General features: G+C 40.5%; 1 protein-coding gene across 3 annotated transcripts in view; it reads right to left on the reverse strand.

The window, feature by feature from the left end:
• Positions 1-600: 600 nt before the first annotated feature.
• Positions 601-23,117, reverse strand: part of PREX1 (phosphatidylinositol-3,4,5-trisphosphate dependent Rac exchange factor 1) — a 118,852-nt gene continuing 96,335 nt past the window's right edge. Inside the window, exons 23-40 of one of the 3 annotated variants that reach the window (XM_039719264.1) lie at positions 22,215-22,376; positions 21,422-21,632; positions 19,985-20,246; positions 18,110-18,316; positions 15,838-15,926; positions 15,376-15,458; positions 14,704-14,794; positions 12,892-13,020; positions 12,185-12,226; positions 10,381-10,598; positions 9,247-9,346; positions 8,452-8,595; positions 7,716-7,830; positions 7,229-7,295; positions 6,294-6,481; positions 5,562-5,664; positions 4,953-5,020; positions 601-2,750 (exon numbers count right to left, since the gene is read on the reverse strand). In XM_039719264.1, coding sequence (XP_039575198.1) covers positions 2,708-2,750; positions 4,953-5,020; positions 5,562-5,664; positions 6,294-6,481; positions 7,229-7,295; positions 7,716-7,830; positions 8,452-8,595; positions 9,247-9,346; positions 10,381-10,598; positions 12,185-12,226; positions 12,892-13,020; positions 14,704-14,794; positions 15,376-15,458; positions 15,838-15,926; positions 18,110-18,316; positions 19,985-20,246; positions 21,422-21,632; positions 22,215-22,376 — 2,322 coding nt within the window. In that variant the 3' untranslated portion in view covers positions 601-2,707. The remainder of the gene's footprint in view (positions 2,751-4,952; positions 5,021-5,561; positions 5,665-6,293; positions 6,482-7,228; positions 7,296-7,715; positions 7,831-8,451; positions 8,596-9,246; positions 9,347-10,380; positions 10,599-12,184; positions 12,227-12,891; positions 13,021-14,703; positions 14,795-15,375; positions 15,459-15,837; positions 15,927-18,109; positions 18,317-19,984; positions 20,247-21,421; positions 21,633-22,214; positions 22,377-23,117) is intronic. The other 2 variants (XM_039719266.1, XM_039719265.1) reach the window with 2 other exon arrangements.

Raw genomic sequence — 23,117 nt, forward strand, 5'->3', positions numbered from 1 at the left:
TGCAAGATTAGTGTCTCCCAAAATAGTATCACCCCAGCCTGCCAATATATGTGCCTCAGGGGCTAATGAAAATGTTGAGCAAACTCAGTTACGAGACACACACACAAGGAATTTCACTCACAGCTGCCACGCAACGACACCCACCTTATCATCAAGCTGCTATAGTTCCCGTGTTCTCCATCTTGACCGTTTTCCACACTTCCACTGTATAAGATGTTCCAAATCTACAAAATCTGCACTTGTTGTGTTGTGCCAAGCCTGATTCTTCACTTTTAGCCCTGGAAATATGGCAGACCTAATTTCTCTTTGCTTGCAAGTTGGTTTGTACATTGCCCTCTTCTTTTTCCACTTGAACCTGCTAGTTCTCAGCACTGGTTCAAGCCCCACAATTTTACATCATCAAACCAGGAACCTGTGGTCTCCCCCACACCTTTAGGAGACTGCACAAACAGGCTGACTGACTACACTGCCAGTTTGAGCTGGCAAATCAAACCCAGCTTTCCCCTTACCACTTAAACTTCTGGCTGCTCCCCATGCCATGCTCAACAAAATGCAGGACAAAGGAACTAAAGGGAGTAACAGAAAATGAGATCAACCTTCTTTCCTTATAATATAAACCAACTTTTAATAATAAAAACGTCTCTCAAGTTTTAAGTGAGAATAACACATACATTGCAGTGTAAAACAGTGCACAGTGTAAATGCCCTTGTACACCTTTCTCTGCATCTGTCATGTTGCCAGAGGCTGCAGGCATGGGCCAGGATCCTGCCCAGGCCCTTCTGCAGAGCAAACTGATGGGGACACAGGCAGGGCTCACCCCACGGGTTGTTTTTTACTTTGGGGTGTTTCTAAGGTTCTTATAGTACTATGTACATTTGAAATTCTGGATTCAGTGAAGAAACATCAAATTTTTTCTTCAAATAGCAAATGGTAAGAGTAACTTTTCCAAAATTAACAAAAAGTGCATTGAAATAGAGATCTGTTCATCTGGTTGCAGTCCAGAATGGACACCCAGTACCAAATCTGTATCCCAAAGCTGGCAGTCCATAGGCTGTCCTAGTTCCCTGCAATACATTGCTGCAGATCAGAAGAAACAGTAAGAAATAAAAAAGGAGAAAATAAAAATAATTTCCCTCCCCAAAATTATTTCAGTCTGTAAGAGAAGAAAGCAAATATTAAAAAATTAAGAAACGAGATTCAGAACAAACTGCATCTCCCATAATTTGCCATAAACAGTTTTGTGTTCAAGAGAAGATGATAAAAATTAGAGGCCTTCATGTCCAAATGAAAACATCCATTAGTTTTTGATTAAATTAAATTTTCATTTAATTATTTGCTTTGCATGTATTAAGCCCACTAAAAAACAAACAACAACACAAATAAAACCCCCAAACCTTTATTTCATAAAATATACATTACTGCAAAGCACTCCTGGGTTTCCTGACTGGAACTGGTTTAAAGGAGGCTGTGGAGGAACAGGAATGGGGAGTTTCTTGTACACCTGCCATGTTAGGGAAGGTTGGTCATGTTAAGGCACTCACTCCAAAAGAACATTATTTCTGTCCTGAGACTGCTGATATGCTTTGATTAGTTTCAGCCAGTAACCTGGAAAAAACAACAGTGCTTAGGGTAATACTGACAGAATGGAGAACAATTTTTTAAACAAGGAAAAATAAAGAACATTATATACATGATTCCTTTTTTCTTTTAACTTAAAAGCATCCCTAATACATCTTAATAACTGTATTAAAGACTACTTAAATATTGAAGATTTTAAATAATGTAGATTTTTTCAGTAAACTGGGAGTAGCTGTGTAACTGCCAGTATATTGGTCCCATTTTAAACAATATAATTTTTATTTTCATCTTGTACATATAATAACATGATCAAAACCACATATTATTCCACTCCACATAAATAAGTATAGTTCTTCTGACCTGTTTTTAAAACTACATCTGTTAAAATAATCAGATTATCAGACTGTATTTTTTCTTTGTAAAGTTTTTGTAAAAATCCTACACTGCTCTTCATAAGCACTCTATTCCAGAGTACATAATCACAGGGCATTAGTAAAAAGAGTTAATCAAAACCTGAAAGCTACAGTAAGTAAAATGCAGTAATGATAAGAAGTATTATGGAATGTATACTCTGCAGCATAGAGAGATTCTCTCACTGGGCTGAAGTGGAAAATTACTCCAGAAGAAATTCTTTATGTTCCTATTTGAATAAACCATAGATTGTGCTATTCTTTGCTCAAAAGTGCAGGTCAGTTCATGAAAATGTGGGGTTCATGAAACTACCCCTAAAGGACATTGACCAAAACCTGCTGGCAGTTAAATGGGTGCCAGGGGCAGTAGAGAGAGAGAGAGGCATGTCCAGCAGGATTTTCTGAACCAAGCTGTATCTTGAAGTCCACAGTTTTCTGGTGGTTGCACAAACAAGTCACCAGGAGAACTGTGCTTTCTTGAAGCATAATGATCATTTTCCAGGCATCTGAATGGCAGCAGCATCCGTTCTTGCCTGGGGTATTTGTTTCAAGAATTTGAAGTCAAAGAAATCCATGGATCCTGCATTCCTGATGCCTGGGCCAGCAGGTCCCTCTCCTGCCGAGCACAGCAGCACCATCGGGGTCAGTTCGCAGGGTCCTCGGCCAGGCTCCGCAGAGCCAAGCGCTCTCGTGGGGCTGCCAAGAGGTGCCTCTTACTCCTATAAATCCCCCTCTGTAGGCGGCTGGCACAACCTATAGAGTCTTTAGTGCAGAGGAAGAGTAGAGAATTAGAGATCACAGGGATAATGACAAACTTACTGGATTCACATACGAGGGTCAGCAGCTTCTTTGTTATTCTGCAAGCTTTAGAGGTAATGAGGTATCAAGAATACTCCCATTTTTAATCTTAGTAATTGCAAGTGTAGAAGTGCCACTAGTCATTCATTAACTAAAGTATTTATGATCACTGTTTACAATATTATTTGAGACTTTCCATCACTTCCGCTTAATTTCAGTTCAATTTGGTTTTTCAACAGTCCCTTGTCTTTTTTTCTATTTCCTTTGATTTTAAACCCAGTTCAGCATTTTTCCTGAACAAAAAAGTTCTCCCTGTCATACAGGCTGGGATACCAAATACATAAAAGAACATGTCTACTTGCTGACATGCTTGAACAAATCTTAAAATTAATAATCATGTTCTCACAGAAATTTTTTGACTCACAAGATCAACAAATTGCGAATAGTGGTTAAACACATGTTTAACCACTAAGCACATGTTGACCTGTCATTCATGTATGATTTTGTGAGCTTTTTCTTGGCTTTTTCTTCTTTACATCAGAATAAACTCAAGTCTTTTACAACTTCTCTTTCAAGACAGCTATTACAGATTTGTGCTAAGAAATATAATCCTGGGAGTTAATTCACCAGATCTCCTTTTAACTTTTCTCAGTTTTGTTTTGCATTATGATGGAACCCAGTAGGAACACTCATATCCGAGCTTTCATTGCCCTGAAATAATCCAAGTAAATAGTTCTGGAATTTATCACTGTGATTTAGAGTGTACTCAAAAGAAAGAAATGCCTGATCTTGTGATTTTGTTTTAAAACTGCTTCTTTTTGAAGGTAACATGGTTATGGCCATATCAGTGGAGCCAAAGTAATGTGTGGCTATTAATACGGCAAAATAACTACAATGCCAAAACACTGATGGATGGCACCCAGGCCATGGTACAGGAGCCAACACCATTGCTTTATTTGTTTTTGAAATAGCAATTGAAATCCAACAGAAGGATAAGGTTCTCAGTGCAAAATTCTACTCTCTTTAATGTCTCTGAGAAAATGAACCAAGACTGCTAGAGGGAGCATCACCAGTGTCTCCAAATTTTAAAATAATTTTCTATAAACTTTTTGAGGAGTGGATAGGTGAGAAAAAAAGAAAAATTAAAAGAAGGGCTAATTTAGACTAACTCAGAAGTCTTAATGGGTAAATAAGATATCAGTGTTTAAGGATGTTTCCTTAACACCGAACCAGTGTGCTCTGTGGAGGACTCTGGCACTAGCAAACACATTTGTTCTGTCTAAAGATATGATACAGACTTTGCTGGACCTTTTCTGATGCTGATTCTTGTGGGCCAGAACTGTTTTGCCTTCATGTAAACAATGCCATTAACAACAACAGAATCAGAAGTTTCTCTGGTATTTGTACAGACAGGTTCTGTATAAACTGTCACCTAAACCATGACAAATTACTGCCATTGTGGGAAAATGCTGTGTTACAGTTTATTAAAGAACATTCTTTTCTCTCTGAGAGATGAAATTGGAAGAAACTGACTGAAGATACTTTACGTAAAAGTAAATGTATTATTCTCTTGTAGAGAGCGATGAACATCTCTATCTCCCATTAGATGCAGTAGGATTCACAAATGTAGAGTACTTTTCAAAGCTGCCTTCTAGACAAACCCATATACAACCCTGGGCAACTGAGGTTCCTCAGGGCTGCATTACTGTGTGGTTACTCTGACTGGAAGTGCTTGCTCTTAAACCTGCTCTGCCAGAACTAAACCATCAGACTCTTGTAAGCACATTACTGTATTATCTTTGCATATCTGCAGTCAAATTTCCTGTTCAGAAATTTTTTTCTGAACATTCCAGAGATGACTGTCCATCACTAGCTTTGCCGACTTATAGAAACAGTCCAAAAAAGATCAGCTACGTTTGATTCAGAAAATGCAGAAACCCTTGCATCTGATGATCTGCAAGTCGTAAGCAGCAAAGGTGATTAATCTAAAGTGTATACTTAGTTTAGTACAGGAAGAAAAAAGAACGATTTCTTTTTCCTTTTTTTTCCCAGTATTGCTACTAAGATCATCTTTGGTTATAGAAGGAACTCCACAATTGTTACAGAAACAAAATCAGCACTCAGAGAAAATGTAAAATACTAACTAAAATACTAATAATAACCTACCGAGGTGCATGCTGTGGCATTTGGTCCATCACTTTCAGATTTTTGGCAGAGATTTCAACTCTTGGTCCCTGTGAAAACAGAGAATTTGTGGTACCAACAGTATTGATAAAGCAAATAATTCTTAGGAAAAAATATTATAATAGGAGTGTGGTTCCTATTTAAGAATCCATTAACTACTTCTAAAACATTTTGAATACATTGGGTGGATACAATTATCATCTATGTTTACCTAAAACATAAATTAGTCCCAAGCTACTTTACAAGCACTGCTATCTAGCACTAGGTAATTTCTGATATTTTAACACTATGACTGAGACTTGGGTTTTTTCTGTACAGAAATTGTCTTAAATATTCTGCACATTCTCTCTTTTCTAACTGTCAGGGCACACACAATATACAGAGGCACAGGCTTGAATTGCTGTAGAGGCTGTACATATAAAAATTAACTTGTTTTTCTCACACACAGGTGTAGTTATTCAGCCATTAGTAGGAGTTGGACTTGTAGGTTTGCAGTGCACAAAGTACCATGGCACAGCACGATAAACTGGTGTTTGCACCATGATGTTACTGGACAACGGCGGCACGCAGCAGACACATGCAAACACTCACCTGCTTTCGCATGATGTCTGTAGCTTGCATGATACACTTGGGCAGGAGCCCATGGCTGCGGGCCAGTATGGCTGCTTGCTCCAGGGACACACTCAGCGTACTCCTGAATGAGGAGAATCACAGATCATAGCTTAGAAGTATAAATACGCTTGTGCAGAACACTTACCTGTTAAGTATTGCTTCCGTTACCTATTTATTTTTATTTACTTTTTTAGATTTTCTTACACACAAAACTATTAAATTACTTCAGTCTTGCTGCACCTGGATACTACAATTATTTGAGTCTCCAGCATCATTACTACAGGGCTGCATGTCACTGCTCTTCTGCATTGATTCATTTTAAACGGATTCACAAATTAATCTTTACTTTTGAGACACTGGCAGAATGGTGGTGTGTTTCAAAATCAACATGTGCACACACCAAGATTCTAAAGCTATTTTTGAGCAACTTCCTACATTTTCAGTGTGCAACTGAAGACAATGCTGACTACAACTTCTATGCAACGAGATCACTTGGTCAGTTGCATTGGATGAGGCACTGCTTGTGTCAATACTACTTATTAACGAAAGTATTAAAAGTTACAACCTACCCTGAAGTAAAGATGGCAGCAGATTTAGGTCCTTATTACATTCCCTTAAAATTTCCCTTATTTTGCTTTGATGAGGATACATCTCTAGAAAGGACAGAAGCTGCCATCACAGAAGTAGCACACAGGTTTAACCCTCACTCACCTCTGCATGCCAGTGGCACACATGGTGATCTGACAGGCTCCCAGCCGGTAGCAGAGCTCGGAGGATATGGGCAGCAGGCCAGCTCCTGATGAGGCACTGCTGGAACATCCTGACTGCACTGGCTTTGTACTGATGAAAGACTTCAGCAGCCTGCAAAGCTCATCCATTGCATTGATAGGGCGAATAAGCTAAACAAAGCAATACAAAAACAATCCGTTGCATATTAACACCAAGCTATAAAGACATTTACAAGTCTTTATACCATTGCCTACGCACAATTTTTTACATGAACATAACTACCACACAGTAACAACTATTTACAATATTTAGGAACTTTGGAAGTGGCAAAATAAAATTACTTACGCTTGGGACAATTTTTTATCACAAATCAAGCAGATTGTTTACAATGTGTATTACAATTGCAGAGATGTTCCCTGCAGTAGCATTTTAATGCTTTTACATGCATATAGCCACGTCACCTGCCCAGTTAGACAGACTGCCTACATGTGAGATGCTGGGCAGCACTATTTTCTTGTTTTCTCTGCAACAAAGTGTACACAGTGAACAAATTTTAACAATTGCAAAGTGAACATTTGTTCATTTTCATACATCTGTGGGAGAGGAAAACGAGCCTATTCTGTCTGGCATCAGACACCATGTTTGGCAAGGGCAGGCAGGGTCACACAGAGTCTCTTTAGTGCTGCAGTGAAGGGGGTTTGTGTCTACCCAGATTCTGAACATTTCCTTCTCAACAAAAGAACTGTAGCCAAGCTTCACAGAAATTCAGATCCCCCTTTAACGTTGGGAATATTTTAAAATGCTGTTCATGTTTGTATAGATCTGCCATACAGGTATCCCACAACTAGAATTTTAGAGATGTTGAAATAATACTTCCATGAGAGAATTTATTGCAGAAATAAGCACAAAAACAATACCTGGTCAATCTTCACTGCAGTAGTATTGGAATCAGTGGGCAAGTTTGATCTCTCTAGGTAAAATGTCCTGCAAAAAGGCCAGCAGGTACTACATTAGTCAGGTTTGTCCCACTTCAAGCACATATATGTACACTACCTTGTATAAAACAGCTGAGAAGGCTATGCTAAAAATCCTGTACTTGAAGATCTGCTTCCTTATTGAACCATTGAGATTGCAGTAATTTACAGAGTCTGTACTAACATATTCCAAATCCCCATTAAGAACAATATAATTCTAGCTCTGCACAAAATTCTGAGGTCAAATCTGCATTCCTTCTGAATGGACTAAACTATTGGGAAAAAATTACCGAGTTTCCCAAACAATGAGGATCTCCAAAAAGCCTATTTGAACAAAAACCTCATCAGGAAACATATTTTTCATTAAATTTTAAGGCCCTTAATAAGGAGTGCTCAATGTCTTTTAAGGCAAAGCAGAAGTACAAAATACCTGAGTTTACGGTAGTATTGCTGCACTTTTTCAAGTGAAACACCATTAATTTGCTGTGGGAGTTCTTCTAGAGGTGAACCAGCTGGTTGTGACTGTCCCTCTGTACTCTCCAGAGCTGAAGAAGAAAACACTTTACTAAAGCTATGTTATTAGTGGTTTTTTAAAATTAATTTATTTATCTCTGTATCATCTCATTGCTCAGCATATGACTGCTGGATCATGTCAAGGCTGATTCTGTTAGTCAGTAAATTTAATGCTTTTCCCAGTATGGGAGTACAGTGCTTCACAGAAAGCAGTTCTGTCTGACAGCAATTACTCCCCATTAGTGCTCCCCTGAAAGAAATTTCGTGTGTTGTGTTTTGGTGTGAATATTTGCTTATCAAGTCGATTTCTATCCCATGTGATTCTGTCACTGTGTTGGCTTTTTAAAACACTTCTCTGTAGCCTGGGCACATCTCTTGATCCTACACTAGATCGAACTATCCATTTAGTCCAGCATAATGTCTCTATGGCTGAGGCATAAAAAAGCCACAAACAAGCACATCTTGTTCTCATGACTGTGTCTAATTCTAAAGTCTAGCACTCCCCCAGGGCTTCCTGAAATAGAAATGTCTGCTTCCTAAGTGAGTCTGTAGGTCTCAGCTGCTTTTTTAAGAGCTTCATGGTCATTTTTTATTTTTAATCTTTCAAAATTGGTAGTTAGCTTATTTTTCCCAAGAAAGCTTTTAATAGACACCTTTTGTAAAGAGCACTGTGTGCAGTTTCAAGGTTCCCCCATTCTGAAACCGAGCAGGCAGTTTGGAGAAGTAGTAGCTGTCAAGATAAAAGATAACCTTCAAGGCCTGACGACTTCCTTCGATGTGGTAGATGACGTGAGTATCTGGAGAAATAAAGATAAAACACTTGCTGTTTTAGCACAGCAGGAGGATTATGAAACCACTGCTATCTGAGTTTGTTAGATTATCTAATGATATATCACATCACCATAAGGTGAATAAGGGAGAGTCTTTATGGAGAGAATGCAGGCTCTGAAATCTTATACATAAAAGATCATAGTGTGACCTAGAATGATGTTTGATCCAAATACAGTAAATATGGTTAATAATTAGAATCTCATGTTGTTTCATGGCATTTCATCCAGTGAAGATGAAGAGAAAGATCTCTTCTCACGAAGAGAAAGATCTGGCAGGGTAAGACACTAGACACTGAAAAGCTGGGAATTTACCACAGGGAGTGTGGTGCTAATTCTCTGTCATATCCCCTCCCTCTGCACAGAATGACACAGACGAGGCATGCTGGCACGGGCCACAGCTACACAGCACAGCACATGCACCACCATTCCATCGTGTCAGTCCTGCTTTAGGGGCTGTGTGCTTGCGGGGGAAGCTGAGGGAATACAGCAGTGCTTCAGAGAAGCTGCCCAGTGCTCTCCAAGTGTGACATGGTCTCTTGCATTTACAGTCATAGAGGATATTAATCCATAGAACATACCAAAAAAAAAAAAAAGCCTCAAGAAACAGAGAATACTCACTTGCTACAAGGCTTTCATCCAGCTGCTTGAAAAAGAAGGTAACTTTGTCTAGTTCAGCCAGAGTAACCTGGATGTCTTCCAGCATGGTGCGCTCCTCCTTCTGTAGGGCAAGGCAACAGATACAAATAGGTTATTATCTGCCAGAAAATGAGTGACAGGAAGGTACTGTTGTTATGGGCATGTTTTGGTTCAGGACACCTAAAGCAGAGTGCAGAGCCTTCCATTAGCTCCATCCCAGCCAGAAAATCACTAACAGCTTTTAACTCTGTGATACAACTTTAACCACCCTTTGCTTAGATGTCATTTGATGTGATTCACTGAGTAGAGAGGGTTAAAAACAGAGTAATTTTGAAGGGATTTCTTTCTCCAAACTTTATAGCTACAAATGTGAAGAACAGCTGATCAGTTACTGCAAAATAAATACTGTTACCTTCTATGCAATGCAAACAAATAGCAGTTAAACACATAGATAGTTTGGACTGTATTTTATCAAAAATCTCCACACTCAATCTACAATATCTACAAAGCAGAGGAAAAAAACTCCCTTCTCTATAATATCAGAGCTACTTGTCTGTTTTATGCCTCTCTTTTCTTAGCATTTTTAAAGTTTCAGCAGCTGATCTCCTGTAGCTGTAGCTCATCTGTCCATTAGGTGCCAATTAACTATGCAAGCATGGTTCCTCTCCTTAGACATGGTGCCTCAAGCCCCAGCACCACAGACCGAGACTGAACTCTATCTGTTAGTCTGAACTCCTGCAATAATCAGAACTTCCTCACCCGTTTGGGAGATGTGTGTCCTCACCGGGGATGGCAGAGGACACTCATACCACCAACAGCTGAGCACTAAAACCTCTCTAAATGCAGCAGCATTACTCCAAATATGAAGGCTGACTGTTTTCTATAGTGTTCTAGTGTGACAATGGGTCCAGCATTTGTGAAGAGGCGAATCTGACTGGATGAGGAATGTGGCACTTGGTTGTCAGCTGTGGAATCTCCAGAGTTTGCAGTAGTGAGAGTCTGAATATGCTGCTGGAATACAGGTAAGAGGTTCAACAGCTCTGGCTGTGCTGAGTGGCACAGAATCACACAGGCAAATGTAAGCAGACCCAAGGATACCACAATTCTTATTCTTACCACAGCGGGGGAGAGAAGAGACTGGTAGTTTAGTAAAACTCCAGTGGCTGCTATCTGTTCCAGCCATTTTCTGCTGGCATCTCGGCTGCTCTCTTCATATTCCCCATTGTTGTTGTACCGATGGTTGAGAGCAGCCAGTAACTGCTCTGAAAAGGTGCAAACAGCAGCCACAAGAGACTGACAGAAGATGGAATCACGTCTCAGCTGTAGCTCAGTATCTGTCAGAGAAGGGGAGAGATGCATGAAGAAGTCATGAATACACTTATCTTCCTTCTCACTGCCAACAAAGGAAGTTTCTGTGTGTGTGTGTGTGTGTGTGTGTGTGTGTGTGTGTGTGTGTGTGTGCGCACATGACGTTTGGCTTCTGCTGTAGCTTTGCAATGACGGCACAAATAACCTCTTCTTGCTGTGTGACCTGCATGGATAGATAAAAACAGCACAGCTGACACAAGCACATGTTGTGACATTTTCTAGTCCAACTGACTGTTCATTGCTCCCTCTGCCATCTGCATGCTCCTTCTCAGTGGAAAGAAACTAAGTACTGGAAAGTAACCAATTCCTTAGTTACAGCCGTATCTGGATTCTTTTTACGTTTACAGGAGCAAGAGAATTATTGAAAGAAGGTCTCCACCATTACTTCTCTCCTGGGCTATTAGAGATTAATCTTCCCCCATCTATCTGTATTTTGTCAGCTTCCCATATACCTAATGCATTAACTGGGCCCATCCATACGGTACCAATTGGTTTATTCCTTGAGAGAATTTCCTCTATGTTACTTTTGCTTCCAGTGTGCCTGCCAGGCAGCCACATGCTGGTCAAATCAATCTTGTCATGCTTCAGGAGACTGCAGGCCAGAGAGGCACATGAATAAGTAAGGAGTTACTTCCCAGGCACCCCCAGCCCCTCCAGCAGGTTCTGCAGTGCTGCAGCAGCCTCTCATTGGCAAGGCACTGTTCCCTAGGGAAACAAGCTGAAGACATCACTCAGAAGCTTCTAAGGATTATTTTTATAAGCACTGAACACAATAGACTGACTAACACACACCAGGCCCTGGGCCATATTTTCAGCTTAAGGGCAACCATCCTTCTTTCCAGTGGATGTTCATGGAAATGCTGCAGGAGATGGGGCATCCATAGAGAGATACTTTGGGAGACATTTTATCTGCTGTCAAAGCCCAGCCTTTATGGTCAGTAGACTGGCACACAGCTTGGTTTGGACAGAATCACAGACCAGCCCTGGCAAGAGCTGAGAGATAAGTTAGAGTCATACAAATCTCTGATCTCCATTCTATGAAGATTTGAGAATCAAGTGTGGCACCAGTTTCCCATTATGTATTATGTTATTTTCTAACAAAAGGACTCCAAGTAAGTGCCACAATTACAAAAAGACTGTGCCTAGGCTCCTTGTAAAGACTTGTCCCTTGCTCTGCAAGCACAATGTTTGGTGTGTGGTAACAGGTTCCTGATGTCCCCAGCATATTTGGGTTCTCCTTGCACATGTAAGGTCTTTGCCTTTTCTTGGCTGTAATTTCAGTATGCCTGCTCTGTTTGGAACGATGACAGAGTCCATGGGCTCAAAAAAGTTGTGAAATAGATCTCATTTTTGCTGCATGTTCTCACCACAGCAGAAAGCAATAAAGGGAAGGAGGGTTCTCTTCCATCTGAGAAGGAGGATTGTACAAAGGAAAAAATGAAGACAGAAAAACCCTGTCTCAGGGAATTCTTGGGTATGTTATTTTGGTAAAAACCCACAGACTTAGGGACTTCTTAGGTATGCTGTTTTGTAAAAAATGAAAATCCCTTACCTGTGCATTTTAACAAGGCCAAAAGCAGCTGATTCTTCCCATCTAAAACAGTTAAGAAAAGAAATGCTGTAGTCAACATAATACCAAGGTAGATTTGATTGCAGCTGGTTAACAGTTCCCTCATTTGCCCCAAATCCCTGGCACCAGCATGGCCATGTCTGATAGCCCTCACCTGCACAGACATGTTCATGACTGAAAAAAACCGAAGTGTAAAGCAAAGAATTTTACTGGCTAACTACCATGAATTACTGGAAACAAATTGCATTTGCAGATGAATCCCTAAGGAGGTGATTATTATCCAGTGTTTCAAACTGATCTGTAAATGTCAGTTTCATCTCCTGTTTCAGTTCAACCAGACTGCAGTGGTTTAGGATGTTGTAATATCTGATTAACATTCACTTTACAGTTTGGAATATACCAAACATCTCTCTCTTCATTTTCTAGAAGGGTTTAAAAAGCACAGAAAGATAGATCAGTCTGACATCAATCTGAATGTGCTGATGAAAAGTTCTTTGGAATTGCTGCACAGGTGCCATTTTACCATAAAGCACCAGGACTCTGGAAACCATAACCTGCTCTACCTGGTCCTCTCTAGAGCCCAGGACAGCCTTATTACAATATAAGTTAAAATTATGAAATCAACTGCTAGATTTGATTAAGATCTCTTCTTCCTGAAGCTAGTAACACACGTTTCCTTATTTACAGACCTTCCACATGTTTCTGTATGATGTCAACAAGGTTCTTGATGCGCAGCGGAAGGTTCCATGGATCTTCCTGAATGCTGGCTTGAATATTATTCCGGCACCTAACTGTGGTTTCTTCCTTCTGTTTAAATTCTAGAAAACATGGAGTGTGTTAGCCATTTAGGAAATGCCACATAACTAAGAGTGGCTTAGGAGTTATACTGTGAATACAGATGAAAGCAGATATGCAGTACCAGTAACAGTAATTGGGAATTCAAAAGATCCCAAAATAGAACTAATAGGGCAAAAGACTATTCCCATAGTCCCATTATCAGTAGTTTCCCTGCACTGCTTTCAGGACTGTGGGCCTGGCTCACATGCACAGTGAAGGGAGCTCTGCCCCACTCACTAGACAAAGAACCCTGCTTCCTCTGCCTTTAATGACCTGCAGGCAGCTGTGCTGGATAGATCCAGAGAATAAGATCAACTTTTTGCCTGCAACTGTCACATCCTGTAATACAATGAGAAATTCTGCAATATCCTGCTTTCTTTCGCCTGATGAAAGATAACTATTAATTACAGAGTAGAAAATTTATTCTCCATGACTTACCTATGTAGTTAAGCCAAACACCTCATTGTTTGTCATGAAATGCATAAGCAGACAGAGAAACAAAAAAAATTATGCCAAATAACTGATCCTGGACAGGACCAGAAGAGCATTCCAATGTCCATCCATCACAAAAAGGTGTCTATGGTAGCTATTAAACAGACACTGTGGTCCAGGATTCCAGCTGAGTGTAGGCAGGGCTTGTCTGTTCCTCAGTGTGATCAGTTAACTAAAAGATTCTCTCAGGGTAATTAATCTACTTTTAATAAATGAGATTCTGTTTAAGCAAAAATAAAAGAAATGTCTGTTATTTCTTCACTTCATTCCAACAGTGCATGGAAAGGATAACAGATGCTTCTCAAGTCTATGCAAATGTGAATGCGTTCACAGAGATGAGTACATATAACAGAACTTCACAGGAGTTATTTCTGGAGTCCAGGGAAAAAAAAAAGGCATGAAAAGATCTCTAGTTCTAGTTCTAGTTCTAGAGTTTGCCACTGTAACTAAAAACTAGAGCTTGTGAGAGGTTGGAGCTCTCATCTCCGACAGCACCTGAGGAAGAGCAGGAGTAGTAGGGAATATTTCAGCTTTCAAATGGGGAAGGAAATGCGGCAAGTATTTAAAAAATAAAATCCTGTGTATTTCAGGCAGAAAAGAAACCACATCCTGAGCCCCAAAAGACCATCAAGACCAAACAGTCATCACACTCCCTGAGGAAAAAGAAAACATGGTATCATCTGTTTGCTCTCTATGGGAATCAGTTTTCAAAATAAGCGTTATATGAGGATGAATTTACTCTGGCAATCATCCAGCTGAAGAAAAGCAGAGCAAGTCATTAAACAAATTGAGGTAGAACCTTTGGTGCCCTAGATGTTCAGTGGTCAGCCCCTCCTTGGCTTATCAGAGCACTCCTTTACCTTGAATCTAACTATCCCTACTTTGTACCCTTTCAAATACATTTACAGCAAAGCGGGGATTTGGAAACTTGTGAAAGAGCTGAAAGAATTGAGCAGCATGTAACAAAAGAGGCTTCTCTGTGTTTCAGGAGGAATTCCTATGAAAATTACCTCTTTGAGGTACAATAATTTCAGGCATGGCACCTGCCTAATGCACAACTGGGTAGATGGCAGAGTTAAGGAACTCTGTGTGGCCATAGCACATATGCTTTCATGTTAAGCTCTGAAGTCTTGGAAATCACATTATTAAATACAGTCAATCTATTTCTTTACCTTGCAAACTGTGGTCCATGGGAAAGTGCTTGGTTTCCTCAAAGGCCTTATTTATTCCTGGTCCTTTTAGAAGTGCATTGATTGCATCAACCTACAATTGGAACATTATCGATCAGTGTCAGTAAGACTTGCAGAAGAAAATCTGAACAGAACTCCTGTGGGAAACTGCGGAGCCCTTACACTATTTGTATTTTGGAACGACTGACACACAGCAGTCAGACTTTGCAGCCATGAACTGGCCTCAAGAGCCCTCACATTTAATAACAGCATTTTGCACAATGATGATCTGTGTGCCGATGAGGTAAGAGAATAGCAAACTGTCTGTGGTTACATATTATAAACACATCTGCACGCTAAACTTGTGAGAAACTCCTGAAATCTGCAAATGTGATCCATTTTCATCAAACAAAGTACTAGAAGTTTGTCGTTTTTTTCATGAAAAAGTCTTATAAGCCTTAGGTAAGTCAGCCTTGTTTAAATCACAAGGCAACTTCAATAAAACAGATAAAAGTGATTCATCAAACTGTCCTATATTTGCTATAATGTGCCCCAAAATCTCTATAGTATGCCTTCCTCAAAATATTATTTCATAACCAAATTTAGTACTTTCAATTTTTTGATTGACATTGATAAAGAGAAAGCAATTCTGTGTAAGAATAACACTTTACATACCTGGTTAAAAAGGTGCTCCAGACAGCCATGAAGTTTGTCTTGCTTGTCTAAAGGTATTCTCATATCATTGGGAAGCTCATCTCCTAATACAGGAGAAATGAAAAGCTTTGAACTTACAAACATGATCTTTGATGAGGCATGGGCATTTACTTCACATTGGTGTGAAGTAAATAATGATTGCTGCTTTATCTCCAATTCTTAGGCCAAAGGCCATTATTTTCATATTATACAAGTATCCAATAACTAAAGAAACTTATGCCTGCCTAACACCTCTCCCATGTTCCAAATTTACTGTGGTTTATTAGAAAAATGCAAATCTGTATCTTTATGTTCTTGTGATCAGTTTTGAAGAGACCACCGGTGCAAATTAAATATGCAAGTGCTTCTAACCAGCAAAGATTTCTCAGCACTGCTGAAGGGCCGGGCAGGAGAAGGATGCCTGTGAGCTGTTCACACACTCACCTGATCCCATCTCATCACTGCCCAGGTAAGAGCTGTTGCTCCGCACGCTGGTGTAGGACAACACGGAGTCCCGGTTACTGTTACACTCACTGAAAAGGAGAGCACAGAGGGGATTGAACAAAGGCTGTCCCCACACCCAGGCACCCACACTGCTATTCTGCTTTATTAGCATGTCTCCCCAAACCTAGTTCTGTGAAAATGAAAGGACTGTAACTAATGACATGCACAACAGCCATTAAGCAAGGACTCTGGAGCTGGACTGCCACAGGATGCCTTCTTCTATTTGCAGTTAACACTGAATGCTTAATACATCACCTTGTTTCTGTAAATAATGAAAACAGACATCTCCACTAAATGTTTGCTACCAATTCTCAGAGTATTACAGCATCCAAATCCAGCATACAGAGAGGCTGCAGTAGCACAGATACTGAACGTGGGAGAGAATATTTAGGGAATCTAAGGCACTGGACCATCAGGCACTGCAGATCCTACAATGAAACGGAGGAATCACGACAGCTCCACACCAATCCTGGCTCATGTGCATCTGGAAAATTCTACAGTGAATCTCCTCTCTTTAAAGTTCTCTTACTGAAAGTAACCAAAAAGACTATGGATCTCAGGCTGCCCCCTTCCAATGAAGTGACAATGACAGTGGTTTTAATGGTACAAGCCCAAAACAAAGCTTAAAAAATTCTCCACTATCTCTGCTCCTGAAGTAATTTTTAACTGAGATAAGAGAAAAATATAAGAGCAACTGAAAGAACCCTAATTGGGATTCTTGCTGTCCTTTTTTAAATCGAGTATTAAAGTTCCTGTTTTTTTCTCAGGAAGATTAATATTTATGGCAACTACTCTGCAATACAAATCCTTATGAATTACACCTCCAAACGATCACAGAAAAAAGTCTTGTTGGCTATTGCAAACAAAATCTTTTCTTATCTACAATTTGCTTGAGTTTGTAGCTAATCAATGCTCTTTTAAATCAAAACCTATAAAAACACATTCCCCCTCAAATAACTACTATCTGTAATATAAGCTTAATTCTCTGCCTCTGTCTAATACAGATAAGACAGAATAATGTTTCTCAAACATTTCTCAAACAAATATGTAGAATTCTGGAATAAGTGACAAACCCAGAGAGACTGTTTGTGCTGTTACTTTGTTACTCAGAATAAATTAGCCTGAATTACAGAAATTTAAACTACAGGGATACCCTATTAACAGCGAAAGAAACAAAGCACATTTCACTCAGAAAGCTCCAAAGCACATGTGCTGATTGAAATCTCCCACAATAGCGATGCCCCAGATCTCAGCGCTGCAAGTGCTCATTCTATTTCTTTATTGACTTCGTATTTGCTTGTCCTCTGAGGCAATCAATATTCAACCAGACAAGACCCCAAGCAACCAATTATACTGGCCCTGTCCTGAGTAAGGGACTGGACTGTGCAGACTCCAGAGACTTCTGCCACTCTGGAGTCCTGCATCGGTGGCACCTATTGCTTACTGGTACAAGTGCCCAACAACAGCAAGTGAAGCATCAGGACTGCAGTGGGGCCATTCCAGAGACAGGTCATTCATTCAGGTCCCTGGAATCCTCCCAGCTTTATGATCTTACTAGAAATGTAAAAATGGCCTACTAAGGATGTTAAATTGCAGTGATCAGACATGGCAACAATTTGTTATCCCACTTATTCTGAAGCTCAGTCTCCAAATGTTTGCCCCCAAAATAGAGAGAATTGGAAGTGAAATACCCTTTGGTAGCAAATATTCCTGGAGAACTAGCAGTCAATCATGTCCCAAAAAGATTTTGAGACACCTGAATAAACATTTCCATTTGTGGTTTCAAAGGGCCATTAAAAATAAAAAACTCAATGTCCCTTTCTGTTTCTCTGTGTCTTAGACTTTCCGGAAAATTGGCTGCAGAACCAAGTGATAATACCAGCTACTATAAGACCAAACAGTCTGAGAATTCTGCTGGACTTCTGTAGTGTCTGGCTACAGGACACAGAAAGTCACACTAGACCTATTTATTTAATTTTATTCACTTTTCTAGATACCCTAGTATTTTGGCATTATTTTGGGGGAAGTATTTTTGCTGTGTATGTCTCCAGGGTAATAAATGTAATGAATACATAAGTGAAGTGAATGCTCTCTAAGTGAATACCACGTAATTGACTGACTGGAAAACAACCTGTTTGTTGAATCCATACTGGAATGAGAACTTTGAAACACAGTACTAGTAAAGTACAAGTGGCATAATCTTCAGACTGACCTGTAGGAGTCTCTGAAACTCATTGTGTCATGTCCAGAGTCTTCCTGGTCCTCCTCAGAAACTTTGAAACAGACCTTCTTGATTCCACCATGCTCAGCTTTGTCAGGATCACTTTCTTCTGTTCCCAGGGAAGGTGAAGATGTGTCCTCAGTAGATGGTGGCTCACAAGCACCAGCTTCTGTAGGTTCTGTTATGGTGGACAAAAGTCTGCAGAAACACAACACAGAGCTCTCAGTCCCACAAATGAACTAAATGCAGCTATGTGAAACCAGAGCTACCTTTGTTAGCACTTTACATGGACTACTACTCAACATCTGATCTGAACATGCTCTCAGTTTGAGGCCATTCCCCCTTGTTCTGTCACTCCAGACCCTTGTAAAGAATCTCTCCATCTTTCTTGCAGCCTCCCATCAGGTACTGGAAGACCACAAGCAGGTCACCCCACAGCCTCTTCTCCAGCCTAACAATCCCAATTCTCTCAGCCTTTTCCCACAGCAGAGCTGCTCTATCCCTCTGATCATCTCCATGTCTTCCTCTGGATTCTCTCTCACATCCTTCCTGAACTGGGCACCCCAGAGCTGGAGGTAGCTCTGCAGGTAGTCTCTACCTGGGCAGGGCAAAGAGGCAGATTCCCCCCGGCTTCACCTGCTGCCCACACTGTAGGGCTGAGCTCAGGACACAGATGGCCCAAGACTGAATGATGCTGTTAGGGCACACTGATGGCTTATGTCCAGCCTTTCAGCCACCAGCACTCCCAAGTCCTTTTTGGCACATCTGCTTTCAGTCCCTTTATTCTCCAGCCTGTCCCGAGTAGGTGCAGCACCTTGCACTTGGTCTTGTTAAACTCCAGGAGATTCCCATGAATCCCAGTACCAAGAAGGTCCTATTTCCACAGGTACTCTACTTCTATAAGGTGTAACTTAATCACTGTAACCATGGTGGCCTGAAAGTCCTCACTTTCTTCCCCCAAGGCACTGGATTTCTCCTCCTCAGCTCACTGGCTCTACCCAGCAGCCACTACCCTTCTGTATACATGCTGAAACCAAGCCCCCACGTGCTTTCCACTTGGGTGAAGTTTTGGTCATGTGCTCCTTTTGGCAGGGATATAGTAATTAATTTTTTTTTTCCCATTGGCTGGTATGGGACTGTTGTGGATTTGTGCTGAACATAAAGCTGATAATACAGAGATGGTCTTGTTACTCCTGAGCTAACACAGAACCAAGGCCTTTTCTGCCCTTCGTAGAGCCACACTGAGGAGGGGGCTGGGGTGTGTGGGAGACTGGGAGGAGACACAGCCAGGACAGGTGACCCCAACTGACCCAAGGGATATTCCAGATCATGTGACACCATGCTCAGCATATAAAGTGGGTGGAAAAGGAGGAAAGAGGGGCTATTTGGAGTGATGGTGTTTGTCTTCCCAAGTCACCATTGCACAGGATGGGACCCTACTCTCCTGAAGGTGGCTGAACACCTGCCTGCCCACAGGAAGCAGTGAATGAATCCCTGGTTTTGCTTTGTTTGTGTGCAGCTTTTGCTTCAGCTGTTGAACTGTCTTTATTTCAACCCTTATTTCTGCCTTATGACAGACAAAATCTCAAGGGCCCTTGAGAACAAATAGATTCTTATTTTGGAATATACAGTAAGCAAAAGAGTGGCTGTCAAATTCAAGTAGACTTTTAGAAGCAAAAGACAATAATACAACCACCAGTGGATCTACCCAGGAGTACATTTGACATAACCAGCGAGGACTTGTCATGCAAGGGCAGGTATGAAGAGGCTGACAGCTGGGGCCAACAGCACAATGTGTTTTCGGAGGTTACTGCCTCAATATTATAAGGATTTCTTTCCCCAGTGCATACAGGATTTTGTACTCACTTATTTATCTGAATGACATACTGCTTCATTTCCTTCACTGCAATGTCTAGTTTGTTAAAAAGATGCAAGTAGGAGTCCTGCATCTCCCAATCTTCCTGTTTCAGCAGAAAACTGAGTCCCCTTTCTTCCCAAATTGTTCCTCCATTCTGCTGGCCAAAGCTACCATCAGGATCTCCATCTTCTGGGGCTGGACATCTCCAAGATGGCGCAGCCATAGTGGTGATGCAATGCTGAGTATATGAGACTGGATTTAAGGTACCTACTAAACATTAAAGGATCTAGTTAGTATGTCTCTCATTATTTTCTCCACTCCATCCCAGTGATAATCATTTAGGATAAGTTCTGACAGCAAAAACTAAAATGTCACAGAACTGTTTTATATAATTCCATTATATGACAAAATCATTCTGGAAAAATATCCAAAGAAGTTGGGCTTTTTTTCCTGTCATGCTAACTAGGTATTTTGAATTTACTGCAGTTCAGAAACTGGCTAGATTATGGAAGAAAAGACCTATGTCCACATGTACACTCATACCGAAAACTTAGAAGCGCTCTAAAAGCATTCATTGAAAAGTTAATGAATTTGAGTTCTCAGGAATCAGTCCATGCTATTATTCAAGCTCTACAGACATTTACACTTACACATACACATAGATATAATATATAGATATATATTCTGTCTCTGTCCTTACAGAAGATTAATTATTTTTCATTTAGAATTGCTGACAGTTTTGATGCAGTACTTTGCTACCTATCTTAGCTCACATTAAAAATTCTACTGCCCAGGCAAGCAGGAGTCCTTTATAAAACTCAATCTGAACAGTCAATGCCATCGTTCAGAAAGTTGGTTAGTCTATATTTCCCTCTTCCAAACATTTCTGCACTCTGACCTTCACAAGGCAATGAATCAGAAGCATGCTAAGTCAGATCATGATAAAAAAAGGTTGGAACTCAAATAACCAGATTGTAGGAGAAATGCTGCATGGCAGCAATTTATCAGAAAACAGATCTCCTGACATGGTACAGACTTTCAACACGAGTGCATGGAATTTTCTTAGTAATGAGAGGAGAAAGCAGCACTACAATGTGATTGACTTCAGTTTTCCCCCTGAATGAAGCACTAGCATTGCCATCAGCCCCTGCTCCCTTTTAGTCAGCAAGTCACCTCTTCTAAGGGCAACAGCACCCTGGCCATGTGAGATCATGCCCAAACAGTTCATCTAGCAAAAACATGGCACCTGAAGCCCCTCTATGCTTGAAGCCATTACTTTTTCACAATACAAGAAGGCTGCCATTTAACTATAAAATTTTAAGGAGGAAAAAAAGGTACTGAAAAGACTATGTTTCCTTGGAACTTCTATTTGACCTTGATGAGCAGTGGAAAACCACAGCCTTTTATACAGATCAAAACAGTATGACTTGGAAGTTAATTATCACCTTGCTCTGGATCAAGACCAATAATAGAAGGTTTCCGTCCAATGCGAATACTGAACGATCTCCCTGCTGAGGTAGTGTTTTTGGGGTATGATACCTCCATGAGGTTAATATGGCAGTTGGTGGGGCAGAAATCCATGCTGTTGAGGGAATGAGGTTCCATAACGGCTTGTTTGAAGGCTGGGCTCACCTTTGTTTTCAATTCATCTGCAAACTGGGAGAAATAAAGTAGGTGTGTGCTACTGCACCTTCAAAAAAATTTTGAAGCAATACAGACAATTCTTTTCTCTTCCTGCCTCTTATTCCAGAAATCCAGGAATTCAGATTTCTGCTGCAGCTGGAATAACACGTTTTTAAAAAAGCTCATAAAACAACAAAGGAAAGTAATTAGCTATACCTCCCAGCACTCTCTTTTCAAGCAGCTCAGGTAACTGCACAAAAAAAGCACATACACTTTGTTTGTTTACACCATGATACACTGTAGTTACATTCATGTTAAATAAGACATGCATCAATTTGTTCTCATATTTATTCATTAATACAGTGGAAATTAACCTGCAATAATATGTCTTAACCCACTTAATAATGTCTTAGCTCTGACAAGCAGAAAGGAGTGATTTACAGACAAAGTATTTTCACTCAAAACTTGCAATTTCCGTAACTTGCAGAGCTGTTCTCATGCCTCCAGGATACCCACCTCAGAAACAGTTTGGATTCATTAATAAAGAATACTAAGACCCACTTAACATAATGAACTATTCTCTCAAGACTTCGTCAATAACTAGTAGTGTTTTACCTCTTGGTAGCTCGCTAGCCTCCTGCTAATGCTTTCCAGCTTAGTGTCACAGATTTGCCGGAATTCATACTGGGGCATGGTGGCCACAGCACTACTTAGGGATATGAGTCTTTCACAGTTCCTTACGAAATGACTGTCCTCTGCAGCAAAGGCCTCTAAAATCTAAACAAAAAGACAGGATGTCAATGGTATGGGTCCTGGCAAGGAGAGAAAATATAGTTTTCTTCCATTCAGAGAGAGGCAAAGCCCCATGGTTGAATAAAGCAGCCTCCAGAACAAGCTGCCTTTATTGCTGCCTGAGAACCACTAATGTGTCTAATCGTCAGAGTCATCTAACATTCCTTAAAAATGTTTAGAATTACAGAAGTGGATCAAAATACCCACTGTCCAAGTTACCTGCTCTAGCATGCTTCCATGGGACATAACAATAACATTACTGGGATGTGACAAGCATTCACTATTAGCTCATTTGTGCCAGAGATAACCAAGCCACTCAGCACTCTCTGCTGATTTCCAAAAGCAGCAGTTCTACTCAATTCCTGTAGCAACCCATGCAGCCCCTCAGGTGGGAAAAAGTTGCTTGATTTTCTTGCAAGGTAAAGCAAATTCCTGCCTGAAAAGATTAATCTTAAATATCAACAGAGTGTATGTTACCAGGCAGACAAAAGCAAGAATTCCACATCTGAGGGCTCCCCTCCATGTCCCTCAACAGCTGAAGTCCTGGAAGCACTTGCTGATTACTCATACCAAACAAGCTATTGTAACTCAATCCAATGAACAAAACTCTAAGAAGAGCTGAGAAGACCAATGTCAAACTCAACTGAAGAGCCAAGCCCACAGCAGCCAATAATAAGCAATATTATTGGTTTCCCATTCTGTTTAGGCAAAAGCTGATCATGTATG

The sequence above is a fragment of the Passer montanus genome, unplaced genomic scaffold, assembly GCF_014805655.1.
Source record: "Passer montanus isolate IOZ18808 unplaced genomic scaffold, ASM1480565v1 scaffold41, whole genome shotgun sequence".
NCBI lineage: Eukaryota > Metazoa > Chordata > Aves > Passeriformes > Passeridae > Passer > Passer montanus.